The sequence below is a fragment of the Erythrolamprus reginae genome, chromosome 1 (assembly GCF_031021105.1).
Source record: "Erythrolamprus reginae isolate rEryReg1 chromosome 1, rEryReg1.hap1, whole genome shotgun sequence".
Taxonomy (NCBI): domain Eukaryota; kingdom Metazoa; phylum Chordata; class Lepidosauria; order Squamata; family Dipsadidae; genus Erythrolamprus; species Erythrolamprus reginae.
Window position 1 is genome coordinate 66,388,507 of NC_091950.1, and position 15,459 is coordinate 66,403,965.

Genomic DNA, 15,459 nt, shown 5'->3' on the forward strand with positions numbered 1-15,459 from the left:
GGAGGATGCTGGGAAGCCCCCCAGCCTGGCTGTGACCTTTTAAAACAGCCGGGCGGCTTCCCAGCAGCCTCCCAAAGCCGAATGCCAAACCCGAACTTCCGCTTTCGGCATTCGGAGGCTGCTGGGAAGCCCCGCCGCCCGGCTGTCACCTTTTAAAACAGCCTGGGGGCTTCTCGGCGGCCTCCCGAACGCCGAACCCAGAAGTTCGGGTTTGGCGTTCGGCGTTCGGGAGGTCGCTGAGAAGCCCCCAGGCTGTTTTAAAAGGTGACAGCCAGGCGGCAGTATTTTTTTGCGGGGTTTTTTTTTAGGTTGCACGGATTAATTGACTTTACATTGTTTCCTATGGGAAACAATGTTTCGTCTTACGAACCTTTCGTCTTACGAACCTCCCCCTGGAACCAATTAGGTTCGTAAGACGAGGTATGACTGTACTGCTCAAAAAAATAAAGAGAACACTCAAATAACACATCCTAGATCTGAATGAATGAAATATTCTCATTGAATATTTTGCTCTGTACAAAGTTGAGTGTGCACAACAGCATGTGAAATTGATTGTCAATCAGTGTTGCTTCCTAAGACGACAGTTTGATTTCATAGAAGTTTGATTTACTTGGAGTTATATTGTGTTGTTTAAGTGTTCCCTATATTTTTTTGAGCACTGTGTGTGTGTGTGTGTGTGTGTGTATACATATATTTGTTTGGTGATAATGAAAATGAAGGGATACTAGTATAGATCTAGTATAGAGCTTATTATGTTGACTATTATTTTTTTATTTAAATATTTACCGTATTTACTCGAGTATAAGCCGACCCGAGTATAAGCCGAGGCACCAGTTTTTGCCACAAAACCTGGGAAAACTTATTGACCCGAGTATAAGCCGAGGTTAGAAAATGCAGTGGCTACTGGTAACTTATAAAAATGGAAACCAATAAAATTACATTAATTGAGACATCAGTAGATTAAATGTTTTAGAATATTTATTTTAAAGAAAACCAAAATTAGCCCTGTAAATTTAAAAGAGGGTAAACGAAAGCAATCTGGTAATAACAATAAATTAAAAAGTAAAAGTAGCTCAATCAGCAACCAAGCTAAAACCTATTTCTAACCCTAACCCAGGGCTCTTTAAACTTGACAGTTTTAAGACTAGTGGACTTCAACTCCCAGAATTCCTGCACCAGCCATGCTACTTCAGGAGTGGGAGTTGAAGTCCACAAGCCTTAATCTTTCCAGGTTTCAAGACTTTCATTTCTAACCCTAACCCATGGGTCTTTAAACTTGACAGTTTTAAGACTAGTGGACTTCAACTCCCAGAATTCCTGCACCAGCCATGCTACTTCAGGAGCGGGAGTTGAAGTCCACAAGCCTTAATCTTTCCAGGTTTGAAGACTTGCATTTCTAACCCTAACCTAGGGGTCTTTAAACTTGAGTTTTTAGAAGCTTGGAGAGAGTTCATGCTGTTCCCCCACCCCCCTCTTTAGCTTGCTGGCTGGCTCGTTGGCTTGATCTCCCACCCCTGATCCTCCCTCCTCCTAGTCTCCCTTTATTGCCCCATATGTTGTGCAGGGAAGCAGATTTGCTAAAGAGATCCACTTGGGACAGCAGCAGGGAAAGGAGGAGGTGGAGAGCCAGAATAGCCCACAGCCGCGGGGGAGGAGGAGGAAAGGAAAGAGCTGCCCTCCTCCTCCTCCTCCTCCTTCCCCTGCTGCCATACCAAGTGGATCTCTGTAACAAATCTGCTTCTCTCTCCGGCTGGAGGCTTCTAAAGCCTGGAGAGAGTTCATGCCGTCCCCGTCCTCCCCGTTTAGCTTACTGGCGGGGCGCCCTCTTGTGGTGATTCGGCGCCCTCTTGTGGTGACTTGAGTATAAGCCGAGGTCGGGTTTTTCAGCCCATTTTTGGGGCTGAAAAACTCGGCTTATACTCGAGTATATACGGTAATTGGATTTCTATGCCGCCCCTCTCCAAGGACTCGGGGCGGCTCACAACATATACAAAAAGACAATAGTAGGTCAATCCAATTAATATACATTAAAAAAACAATGCTTAAAATTCTAATGTTAAAAAAACCTTCCATTAACATTCAATCAACAATCATACTAAAAACATTTGTTGGTCGGGGGGGGGGGAGATCTAGTAACCCCAGACCTGGTGGCAAAGATGAGTTTTTAAACTCTTATGGAAGGCAAGGAGGGTGGGGGCAGTGCGAATCTCTGGAGGGAGCTGATTCCAGAGGCCTGGGGCCCCCACAGAGAAGGCTCTTCCCCTAGGTCCCGCCGGCCAACGTTGTTTGGTCGACGGAACCCTAAGGAGACCAACTGTGGGACCTCACTGGTCGCTGGGATTCGTGCGGCAGGAGGCTGTCTCGGAGGTAGTCTGGTCCTATGCCATGTAGGGCTTTATAGGTCATAACCAACACTTTGAATTGTGTCCGGAAACAGATTGGCAGCCCATGTAGTCCGCGGAGTGATGACGAGATATGGGCATGTCTTGGAAGGCCCAGAACCACTCGTGTGGCTGCATTTTGGATGATCTGTTGACTTAATAAATTATGACTACTTATTAGGTTGACTTATTTGTTGACTATAAAAAATTTATCTGCCTTGGACATGGCCCTGGGTGGAACTGAGAGGCAATGTGTTGTATGAGAGGTATGTGTTGTATGGTTTTAATTGTTGGAGTTTTATATAATAATATTAGATTTGTTTACTGTTATATTGTTTTTATTATTGTTGTGAGCCGCCCCGATTCTTCGGAGAGGAGCGGCATACAAATCTAATGAATTGAATTGAATTGAATTGAATTGAAAAAGGAAAGCAGTTGCTTCCTCCCATATTTGGGTATACCAGGGTGATTTGACAGAAAAACAAGCATAGGGCTCTTCCCTGATACAAGCTGATTCAAAGGTGAACCTGTGGTCTAGAGATTAATATCCTGCCTCGAAGGTAGAAGCCTACAGGTTGAGCAACTGTCTGTCTCTCTGTCAAGAGCATCAAAAATATGTCTCATATATATGTGTGCGCACACACAAACACACTTTTGATAAAGCTTGCAATGTCTCTCTTTTCCAGGGAACATTCAGTAGTCCAGCAAACTTGAAGAAAACTTTCAAGGTAAGGAAACTGATAGTTTGCAAGCATACATCTCTACTTTCTAGAAGAGACCAACAATCCTAGAAATGTATAAAAAAGGATATGTATCATTGAATGAAGACATTCAAAGGATTGTGTTGCTAAAACCATGAAGTGTGACAAGGTTTAGTTAACGTAGCTTAATTGGACAATGTTCATTGCTCTGACCTTCAGAGACTGAGTGCATAGTCATAATACTCTAATACAAGAAACAAGGTTAAATCTGTTCACTTGTTCCTCATCTTTTTTTTTGGTGCACTGCACAGGGTATCTATGAGTTTGGGATTACATTCAACTTGGTCTGAGGTTTGGTGGAATTTCCTTTTGCACTAATAGTTCAGGGATACGGATTGTACTTACAGATCCCCTTTCTGCAAGTCTTATTGAATGGCTGGTGTTGACTGGTGTGTGGTATGTTTTAATTTGGAGGGTAGGTAATTGCTTGCATCGTCTACAAATTTTTGTTAGTATAATTTTCACATGGCTTAATGTTAATAGGAAACAAATTTGAAAGCAATAAAAATAATTATGGAAAATCGTCCAGATAATGGGTTGTTGTATAAGGTATAAGAAAATCCTTGCTAGATCAGACCAAGGCCCATGCAATTGAGCTTTCTTTACAAGAATCTCAGCAACCAATGGATTTAATTGTCTTTATTTTCAATTTCAGTTTATACAGTGATCCCTCGAGTTTCGCGATCTCGATCTTCGCGAAACGCTATATCGCGATTTTTCAGAAAATATTAATTAAAAAATACTCCACTCTTCTCTCTCTCTCTTTCTTCCTCTCTCTCACTCTCTTCCTTCCTTTCTCATCTCTTTCTTTCCTTCTCTCTCTTTCTCTATCTCTCCCCCTCTTGCTTTCCCTCTTTTTCTCACTTTCCCTCTCTCGTGCACCGAGCGGCGGGCAGGCGGGCAGGCAGGCGGCGGACAAGCGGCGGGCAGGCAGGCGGCGGGCGGACAAGCAGCGGGCGCGGCAGCAGCGAGGAGCCGAAGATCGGGGTTTCCCCTTTGCGTGGGCGGCGGGGAAACCCCGATCTTCGGCTCCTCGCTGCTGCGGCGCTGCCAAGCAGATCAGCTGCTGGGCAGCGGAAGGAACCTTCCCTGGGTCTTCCCAGGTGTGGAAGTAAAAACACCATCTGCGCATGCGCGGCCATGGAAAAAAGGGCGCGCATGCGCAGATGGTGTTTTTACTTCCGCACCACTATATTGCGAAAAATCGAGTATCGCGAGGGGTCTTGGAACGTAACCCTCGCGATACTCGAGGGATCACTGTAATAGCACAGATGATATACACTTTGCTATGTATTTCTGTGCATGTGTGCCTGACCCATAGAAATAGCAAAGATTTGGAGAAATGCACATTATGGCAGTATATTAATGACAGAAAGTTTTTTTTTAATGTAATCACACTAACTCCTCCCAATTATTTAAATAGATCAACTCCAAACATGACTAAATCAGGATTTAACTCAGCTGCTCTATATTAATACTAAACAGGACACTGTTATATTTCAGACTATACTTGTACAGAACTGTTAAAATTTCTGGAAGTCTACATTATTTTCTATTATTTAAAAGAGGATACAATAGCACTGGGCCTCCACTTGTAACTACAGCAATCATTTATTTTAAAACGTTTCTTCATTTTTGTTGTCTAGAACAATAGAAACATAGAGGATTGACGGCAGAAAAAGACCTTGTGGTCCATCTAGTCTGCCCTTATACTATTTTCTGTATTTTATCTTAGGATGGATAGATGTTTATCCCAGGCATTTTAAATTCAGTGACTGTGGATTTACCAACCACGTCCACTGGAAGTTTGTTCCAAGCATCTAGTACTCTTTCAGTCAAATAATATTTTCTCACTCTTTCTAAGAGTTGCCAAGATTCAAGAAAAAACAAGCTAGAGTGTAATACAGATAGTGCCCAAAGTAGAACTACAACAGAGCCCCAAATTTCTGATGCTAAGCAAGAGCCTTGAGGGCCAGTTTTAAAATGAATTGCTGCAGTTGTTAAGTTAGTTACATAATTGTAAATTGAATCTGTGTGTGTCAAAAAAAAACCTCGCAAAAAGGAATCACATGACCACTGGGCTACTGCAACCGTCATAAAAACCAACCACTTCTTAATGATTAAAAGGAATGTAAAACCTTGACAGGCCACTTAGGCTGTGGAAATATGAGGGTCGCCCAGAAATTAATGCACTTTTTTCTTCTTCAACAATTATTTATTGAACACAATGAAACTTACACAAGAAAGAATGATGTTTCTTCTACACTCCCTATTTTTGCACGTAATCTCTATCCCGTTCTATGGCCTTCCTCCAGCGAGACACAAGGGCGTGTTATGCCCTGTTGGTGCCACTCCTTGCTCTGATCACGAAGCCATTTCTGCACTTTAATGGCCTCATCCTCTATGCCCAGCAACTAACCTTACTTCTGTCGACTGCAGATTCCCATAAGCTCTACACAAATCTTTGTGAATGTTCCCAACAGTTTCTTTCTCCGTAGTGAGAAATTCAATGACGACACACTGCTTGTAACGTACAATAAAGCAGTCTTTAAAAATAATATTTAAAAATAATTTGAGCATTCTTCAGACATTTATAGTTATTGATTTACCTTCTTGCATCAATTCAGCAGAAAATAAAAAGCTGTATGTCTCTCCCAGCAATTTGTCTCCTTGCAGCTAGTTTCACTTTGAAGCTGATAATGAGTTGCTTGGCTTAACAGGCTCTTCCCTGTTCGCTGCAAGAAGGTAAATTACTGGGAGGCAGAGGCCAAAAGGTGGATGGGTGGGGCTACATTTGGTGTATAAGACGCACCCAAGTTTTTATCTTCTTTTTTGTGGTGTGTGTAAAAAGGTGTGTCTTATACTCTGAAAATACAGTAATTCTTCCTCAGAAAAACTTTGGAAGCAGAGGTGGGTTCCTCCTGGTTTGGACCGGTTCTTTAGAACTAGAAGAGGGAATTTCCTCACACTTCCCGAACCAGGAGTGATGGCCGGTTGGCCGCGTCCAACAGGCATCTAGTTTTTCACTTTTGTGCACGTGTAGAAGCTGTTTTTTTGCTTCTGCGCATGCGCAAAAGCCGAGTTTTCAGCACTGTGCATGCAGGAGGAAGCAAACCAGCATTGAGGTTAGAACCCATCTCTTGATGGATGGTCTGACAGAGAATAATTAGTCTCAAATACTTTAGTCAGCTTCTGCAACTAAGAATGTATATGAGGCTAGATTGTCTGAAACCGAATCCATCACTTTATTAATTCACACTGGATCACAGTCTAGCTCTCCCAAGCCATTTCTAGCATTTCCATTTCTTTCCCTTACAGATTCCAGACAAGCAGTATGTGCTAACAGCTCTGGCGGCTCGTGCCAAACTCCGAGCTTGGCATGACGTGGATGTTTTGTTCACAACAAAGGTGAGACCCTGCTGATTTTCATTGATGAACCATGTGTGCCTGATTCATACTGCTTGGCAGAATGATTCTTTGTGCCAGTGATGTGCTTATCTATCTGCCCTTATACAATGCTTAATGGAAAAGACTTGTTCCAATTATTCTCTTTGAATTTTCTAATGTATCCTACAGGTAAGTTATGTCAGAAAAGGACAGCAGCTTTGTCCAATGCATGTTCCTTTAGGACATGTGCAAAAAAAATGGAGGAGATATCCAAGAATAAACCTTGCCCCTCCTAGGTGATGTTTAGCAGTGCATCCTCAGACAGTCACAAGGTCTGGTGCTATTTTCTTTTTCTCGATTTGTAATTTCAGAATTGGTTAGGCTACACCAAAAAAAGAGCTCCTATTGGTTTCCATCGAGTGGTGGAGATATTGCAGCGGAACAACGCTCCAGTGCAGGTATGTGAGCAAGCTGTCCAGTACAGTGATCCCTCGGGTTTCGCGAGGGTTCCGTTCCAAGACCCCTCGCGAAACTCGATTTGTTGCGATATAGCGGTGCGGAAGTAAAACACCATCTGTGCATGCGCGCCCTTTTTTTTCATGGCCGCACATGCGCAGGTGGTGGAGTTTGCGTGTGGGTGGCGGGGAAGACCCAGGGAAGGTTCCTTCGGCCGCCCAACAGCTGATCTGCTCCGCAGCGCGGCAGCAGCGAGGAGCCAAAGATGGGGTTTCCCCGTTGCAACGGGGAAACCCCATCTTCGGCTCCTCGCTGCTGCCGCGCTGCGGAGCAGATCAGCTGTTGCGCGGCCGAAGGAACCTTCCCTGGGTCTTCCCGCCGCCCAGGCAAAGGGGAAACCCCAAGATCGCTTGCCGCTTGCCCGTTCACCCGCCCGCCCGGCTGCTCGCTTGCCCGTTCACCCGGCCGCTCCGCTTGCCCGTTCGCCCGCCCGCCCGGCCGCTCCGCTTGCACGTCTGCCCGCCCGCCCGGCTGCTCGCTTGCCCGTTCGCCCGCCCGCCCGGCCGCTCCGCTTGCCCGTTCTCCCGCCCGCCCGGCCGCTCCGCTTGCCCGTTCGCCCGCCCGCCCGGCTGCTCCGCTTGCCCGTTCGCCCGCCCGCCCGGCTGCTCCGCTTGCCCGTTCACCTGCCCGCCCGGCCGCTCCGCTTGCCCGTTCGCCCGCCCGCCCAGCTGCTCGCTTGCCGCTCGAGAGCAAGAGGGGGAGAGATAGAGAAAGAGAGAGAAGGAAAGAAAGAGATGAGAGAGGGAGGAAGAGAGTGTGAGAGAGGAAGAAGCAAGATAGAGAAAGAGAGAGAGAAAGAAAGATGAGAAAGGGAGGGAGTGACGTCATCGGATGGAAAAATCGCGATATAGCGTTTCGCAAAGATCGAGATCGCGAAACTCGGGGGATCACTGTAGTCTGCTTCTGGTATAGTCCATAGGTCAACAGGCCGTTGCCTCCATAGTGAAAAATCTTCTTGTGCCCATTTCCCAAATAATTTTGTACACTGTTCATGAAAACTAGAAGAAATATTTCTGTAGTTTGATATGCACCGTTTGCGTTCATATACCTTGGATTATAGAGTGGTCTACCTACCTTTTGGAAAGTAGTTGGTGAAGAAATATAATTTGGGGAAAAATAAACTTACTCCAGGGTGAAACTGATGTGGAATTAAGTGAGGGGAGATAAGCAAGGGATCGTGAATATTCTGCTGATATTCCCTTGTCTTGTTCCTATAGGTCCTGCAGGAGTATGTGCGTCTAATAGAAGATGTGGAGACTAAGCTGAATCTTGCTGTAAAATACAAGTGTCATGATGTTGTTATAGATGTATGTCTTACTGCTGAAATTTATCTCTAAAAATTGTGGGAGATTGTGGAACAGGCAGAGACAGTTAATTCTTTAGTCAAAAATTCCTAAATTATTCTTGAAATACTTCAAGGAACTATCATTGGCAGTGTACTGTAGTTTGTATTTCAGAGCTGCTCAATCCCCTTGTGTTATTAAAATTGCTTCTAGGATGGATATTTTTAAAGAGATCCCAGAATAGCTGACTGCACCTCCGAGTACAGCTTTTGCATATCAATTATAATTATAATATATACAATCAGCATATTATGTTTGACCCCACTGAACAAGATGTGGCTTCTATTACAAGTTTGAGCTCACTTATCAATGAATCCATCGATCAACACTAGGTGATATGCAAAGTAGCTTTTCCCTTCATTTCTTCATACTTTCTTCCCAGTTTTTTTAATGCTGTGTTAATCAGTTTCCATAACTTAAAACACTAAAATTTCAGCACATTATAGAAGATTGCCAACATCTTGATGTATATTGTTTTCAGTAAAATGTAATAAATGTATAAAATCAACATATTCCATAGCATATGATTTAAGCAGTACTACGCATGCTAGATTGATTTCCTCTAAGTATAAAGCAGGAGATAAATCCATACAATGTTGGCAGATAATGAAAGAAGAAGGTCCTTTAAAATTCCTTCTAAGTCAAGAAAAGGGCATCTGTGGAAGATAGGAAAATTCTTTGGTGGCCTCGTTTTACTCTTCCTGCCTTTGACCGATGCTGTCCCTTTTTTAGCCATAATCACAGCCATGAAAACAAACCAGTTTGCTAGATGTGCTAGATAGGAAATCCACTGACTTTTGACAGACAGCAACAGTTGTCTAAATTTTTCCCATTTCCATTATCATTTTTGCCTAAAAAAAGAAATAAAGATTGACTTGAAAAGTATTACTAACCTTAGCCTTCTATTGTTAACCTTTCACTCCAGTTATCACACATTAACTTAAATGAATGGAAAAATGAATGTTACGTGAAAACTGAATGAACTAGGTAATAGAATGCGCTGACCATTTCTGCATCCAAAAAAAGTTGAGGAAAGTCCCAGATGTCTCTGTCTCATTTCTATGGAAGAAGCAGCAGGATTCCCAAATAGCTACTGAGAAGGAATGGGTGATCGGCTGTCTAGGTCACTCTGATTTTGAGAATGTTTTGCTTAAAAAAAGTTTAATTTTTTAAAGTTTAATTGGCCTTTCTTTTGCGTATTTGCCAGACATACAAAGACTTGAAGGACCGTCAGCAACTGATGGCATACAGAAGCAAAGTTGAACGGGGTTCTTCAGCAGAGGAGAAGATTGATATTATCCTCAGTAACCCAGTAAGAAAAAGCACATCAGGTTACATGTACTTGTTATGAACCAGTGAAAAAGAGAATAAAACCCCTCTCACTTCTAGAGGACAACGTATCCAGGATATCTATGCTTCAATGAGTTTGCTGTCTAATTAAGCAAAAATACACTTGCTTATGTGCTCCAAAGGAAGCTATATTGTGCCAGTGGTTCAAAACCCAGACAGCTCTGCTTTCAGCCAATCATGCTTAAGCACCTGCAAACATGGGGGATGGGAGAAGGGGAAGGACCTTCTTCAACATCAAAATGGATTGGTCTGTTGGAACCACGTGAGATTTTTCCATTAGAGATTTCTCATAGTGCTTTATATGGGTAGGCCAGTGGCAAAACAAGGACTATCCCAAAATTCTTGCAATTGAACTTTCATTGTTCATATGCTCAGTAGCTTTTGACTCTTCATGTCTCTGCACATAACTGTGCTAATTGTACAGGTATCTGATGTGATTCTACTTAGCTTCCTGTTACGAAGCTTATGATCCACTTACAAGTGTGTTCAGGTATCATTAGCTGGTTCAGCTTAGTTAGAAGAGTGTCTAGAATGATGGAATTGAATGCTGAACTGAAGTCTACAAAGAGGACCCTAGCATGGGTCTTTAGAGATTCAAGATGTTGTAGGATGTAGTGCAGAGTCATATTAACAGCATCATCTGTTGATCTGTTTGCTTAGTGTGCAAATTGCAGGGGGTCTAACAGTGATGTGTGATGGTTTTCAAGCGGGACAGCACTAGCCTTTCAAAGGTTTTCATAACTACAAATGTTAGAGCAACTGGTCTGTAGTCATTCAGTTCCTTTTACACTGTAGTCGTTCAGCTTCTTTGGCCCTGGAATATAAATGATCAAAGTGAGTGGGAAGATCAATTGCTATACTTTTCCAGAAGTCTTGCTATTATGCTTTGTCTTATTTTTATTTATCACAAGTAAAATAAACTTGTGGTTTATTTTAGCACAAGTAAGAAGTATCATCCACCTGCTTTGGGATTTTTGTATATAAAAAAACAACCTCAAAAGATCTATCAGCAGCTTAAATACTTATCTTGGGGAAATGGATCTAATTAAATCATTTCTAAGTCGTGTTTTAGGGAAATCATTTTACTTTGTCCAGCTGAAGAGAATGAAAAAAAGCTGGTCATTTTCTCCTTTTAAAAAGAAGGTATGTTTTTGGCTTTAAATCAATATTGCTGTGTTAATTTAGGCCATGTCAGTGGATCATTTAGTTTCGGTAACATTTTTCTTGTTTTGACCATAAATAAAATCTTATTTTATCTATTTTCTCATAAGTTGCTTATAGGTTCCTTTGCTTCTATTGGCTTTGATAACTAGAGGTTTACTAATTATTTTCTCAGCCTGGAGTTGTGGATACATTTGATATTGACCACATTTAATTCTGCTTTTCCTTCAGCAGATCCGGTGGAAGAATTGAGAGACACTCCATTCTTTTGAAAGCACTTCCTTTTGACCCAACAAAGTCAAAGAGAAAGATTGCCAAGCCAGTTCTGCACTGATTTCAATCCACTGTCAGCTTGCCTGTTGTCTCATGATGCTGCCTCTATGAAGCCTTCGCTGAAAGAGACTTCATGGGCACAGAGTTGGCCAAAAGAGACCTTTAGCCAATGAAGCACAAATCTGACAAGTTGAACTCCACAGTACAAACATATGAGGAATTATATAGAAAAGGGAAGCATATCTGAATCAAGAACTTAATGTTTCCACTTCCTGTTCACTGTCAAGTCATCTGAAATGATCAGGACAGCTTTCCATAGGATAATATGAATCCAAGGGGCAAAACTGTTGTCCTTAGTGGTACGAAAACTCTGCCCTGCACATTATTCTAGCCTCTATTACCAATTAACTAGGATAATTATTTGGGAAGTGCTACATAAGATTCTTAAGAATAAACCTACATAACATTCCCCATATTAAAAGTTTGAATGTATAACTGCATAGCCCTTCAGCCAGTGAGAATGCGAGTTCAGTTCTTCATGGGAGCTACCAATCTTCTTGTAAGATGTACTTACATTTGTAAGATGTACTTATATTTTCTCTCAAATTCCACTGGAAATAATTGGCCCTTGATAGTTATGCTTCAAAGTTTGTTAGCAAATTTACATCTTCTTTCTAGGCTTCATGTTGTCTTTCACCTTCCATGTTGTAAATAAAGCTTTACCTCCCTTATGTTTGGTTTCTCTGGTTGTTTGGCTGTAAAGATGGTGTTTTCCAAAAATGCAATATAGTGTTTCCTCGATTTCCGCAGGGGATGCGTTCTGAGACCGCCCGTGAAAGTTGAATTTCCGCGAAGTAGAGATGCGGAAGTAAATACACTATTTTTGGCTATGAACAGTATCACAAGCCTTCCCTTAACACTTTAAACCCCTAAATTACAATTTCCCATTCCCTTAGCAACCATTTAGATTATTACTCACCTTGTTTATTTATTAAAGTTTATTTTTAAAAATATTTATTAAAGGCGGACGAAAGTTTGGCGATGACATATGACATCATAGGGCGGGAAAAACCGTGGTGTAGGGAAAAAACCCGTGAAGTATTTTTTAATTAATATTTTTGAAAAACCGTGGTATAGACTTTTCGCGAAGTTCGAACCCACGAAAATCGAGGGAACACTGTATTTAGAAACCCAGACCACTCATATATTGTCTCAACCAAAGATTGGACACTCTGATATCTAAGTACATCTGACAATCTCACCATTAATAGTGAATTAAGTTATAATTAGCTGGATCCACAGAACACATTAAGCTATACATTGTGCTTATAGACAAGAAATGTTCTGAAATAATTTGGGGCAGATTTGTAGGTAGTAATGAACCTCTGGTCCTCAGCTAATATAACCAACATTGGAAAAAGTAATAAGTGGAAAGACAGTGGGTTAAACCTAGCCAACATTTGTTACCAATTTTTTAAACAATTTACAGTGCAGAGCAAATTATTTTGAAAGCGAATCCGGTGCACAAGGACTGCAATTGCATAGTAACCTCAAAAGAGAAGAAAATTTGTTTTGATTCTGTTAGGAAGCTGAAAATTATTTGCTGTCTCATTTAAAAGGCTGCAACTACAAAATCAGTAAAAAAAGTAAAACCATTCTAAAAACAGGTTCCGTAACCAAGCATTTGTCATGACGACAGCCTTATGTTTGGAGAATGACCTTAGCTGCAGGCCAAAAGAGTAATTGGGAAGAAGCAGGAAGATTAAACGAATTTGGTGCAATACAACTGGTGATTTCCGTACCTGGTAACTGGGAGATTTTTTTCCCATTTGTCTACATGCTGAGCAAAAGTCGTGTCTTATTGGTGAAAGTTTGGTCCTCCAGTTAGGAACCGGAAGCTACACCGTTTAACTGTTTTCATTTTGAACTAATTACAAACTGTCAGAGCTAGAACTCTAGTTCCATTTGATGCTTCACCCTCAGAAGCTATATATTGCAAGTATAAAGCAAAGATTACCAGAATTATTTCCTTTGTAGTCTGCACTTCATTTTAATGTACTTTCTTCTTAGGAAGAGTGGATTAGAGTACTTTGTAAGCTAAATAAATTGCCTTTGAGAGGTAGGCTGGTAACTCATGCTCCCATTTGTTTATCCTGCTGCATAGATTTTATTTGTGTTTCCAATTTTATATCTGGAGGACATCTAGATTATGCTTTCCTGGATTAGGGAAAGTGCTCCAGTGCTCTCCATTCACCGTATACTCTGTTGTGTACATAGCTGCAAATGATATGAGTACAATAGGCCAAATGGCTTATTTTGGCAGTAACCTTTTACTGCCTTGTTTGTAGGCAGAGCCTTGTGCTGCCTTCACAACTGGCTCGCCAACAACCGACGGGCACAAGCGAATCGGGACCATTTCACCCCTCCACTGTGCTCACTGTCACTCATTTCCTCATTCCCCAAAACATTATTTCTCACATATCAACAGTCAACTTTATTGCAGCCTCACTGCACGCAAATGCTTGAAGGAAGAGACAGCTCTTAAAGGTTTTCAAAGGTCAAGAGGGTAGGGAGATGGTCTTTGAGGGCAGCTCCATGTAGACTATACTGCAAGGTCTCCCAGTCCAGGAATGGATGCAGATGGAATAATAAGTAAATTTGTGCAAAGGACCCCAAGCTATGGCTGACACCTTGAACAGGAGCCACAAGTCCAGGAGAATCCCCCAAATGTATACCAGGCCCGTCCACAGGAGTGCAATCCCAGCAAGACCCAGAGATGATGTCTCATTAAATCTAGAAGAATCAAAGACCTAGAGTCACTCTATATCGGTTAGGGTTGAGTTGGAGTCAGTTTCTCACCATCCAAACTTTTATAGCTTCCAAGTATTGATCCAGCATTAAAACAATGGGTATATCAGCCAGGGATAGATGCTTACTAATGATAACATGTCCTGTGCCATCAGATGACTTCTCCCACCAATCTTATGCAGATGTGAGAGGAGAGGTGAAAGATTTGAGCCCTGAAGTATCCTGTGTTATAGGTGCCTAAAGTCTGCGAGTCTGCAGAGAGGGGCGGCATACAAATCTAATTAATAATAATAATAATAATAATAATAATAATAATAATAATAATAATGATGATGATGCAGGGGTGGGTTCTGAATCCTCTTGCTGCCAGTTTGCTCATGGTCGCATCATGCCTTTGAGTGTGCATACAGCAATTAAAAAATAGTTTCTGTGCATGCACAGAAGCAAAATCCAAGATGGCGGCCACCAGGAAGATACCAACAGAACCGTCTCTGTGACATCATCACTGTTCTGCCGGCTCTTGGCACGAGCCTCTAATTAAATGCAAAAGTAGCCAAACCAGGCCTCTGACATTGGGAGGATTCACCCACATCCACCCCCACAGTCCATCACCAAGTTACTAATAGTTTTAAAGAAGTGGTTAGAACTGGTAGGAACCCACCTCCGGCCTAGAGTTTAGCTTCTCTCCCCCCTCCAACATAAATAATGATAAATAATGAAGCCTCGAGTCAGTTATCTTTTGAGGTCTCTGTAGAGCTCTATGCCAATTCCTAGTTCTGAAGATGAGATAGCTTAGTGATGAGACTGTGTTACCCCGGGGCTGGATGGCTTCATTTATTAGCAATCTTTGTGTTGTGTGTCTTTGACCTTTTACCCCTTTCCTTGTCTCTCTCATCTTCTCTGTTCTAGAAAGAATATATGTATAGTATTTCTGTTCACCTTGTATAGTGGGCAAAATTATCCCATCAATTCCCAACCAAATATCCGCACTTATCAGACACATCCTTCTCTTTAATAATATCAAGTTTCAATTAAAAGGTATGCTAAGTCTTATATTTTTCATATTTTACATAATATCTATTTTATGAAGTATTTATTTATTTATTAAATATATTTATATGGTTGCCCAACACACTCTACTGTTATAGTACTATTAAAGCAATATTTATAAAATTATTTTCATGTAACAAATGCTTAGGGCTCAATAAATATTCTAAAAATTCATGGAAGGTTCAGGGTTGGAGACCCCTGATTTTCCAAGAGAATTGTTTATTAATAAATGTTCATTATAAAATAGATTAGAAACAAAAACTGTCATTACCCTTTCCAATTTCTAGGTGCTAGACATGTTTTACAGCATATGCCATAACCAAACTGTCTCTTGCTTTAATAACACTAATGCAATGGATGGCCACCATCAGGTTGTCAACAAGAGTTAATTTCTATTATAATTTCAGTTGCTCTCAGCAGACAGTTGAA

General features: G+C 41.6%; 1 protein-coding gene across 4 annotated transcripts in view; it reads left to right on the top strand.

The window, feature by feature from the left end:
* The window catches only part of VIPAS39 (VPS33B interacting protein, apical-basolateral polarity regulator, spe-39 homolog), a 35,605-nt gene extending 23,702 nt beyond the window's left edge, over window positions 1–11,903 (top strand). For 2 of the 4 annotated variants that reach the window (XM_070754081.1, XM_070754098.1), the window contains exons 15-20: window positions 3,068–3,109; window positions 6,461–6,550; window positions 6,901–6,987; window positions 8,263–8,352; window positions 9,596–9,700; window positions 11,131–11,903. In XM_070754081.1, the coding sequence (XP_070610182.1) occupies window positions 3,068–3,109; window positions 6,461–6,550; window positions 6,901–6,987; window positions 8,263–8,352; window positions 9,596–9,700; window positions 11,131–11,151 (435 nt within the window). In that variant the 3' untranslated portion in view covers window positions 11,152–11,903. The remainder of the gene's footprint in view (window positions 1–3,067; window positions 3,110–6,460; window positions 6,551–6,900; window positions 6,988–8,262; window positions 8,353–9,595; window positions 9,701–11,130) is intronic. The other 2 variants (XM_070754089.1, XM_070754105.1) reach the window with 1 other exon arrangement.
* The last annotated feature ends 3,556 nt before the right edge of the window (window positions 11,904–15,459 follow it).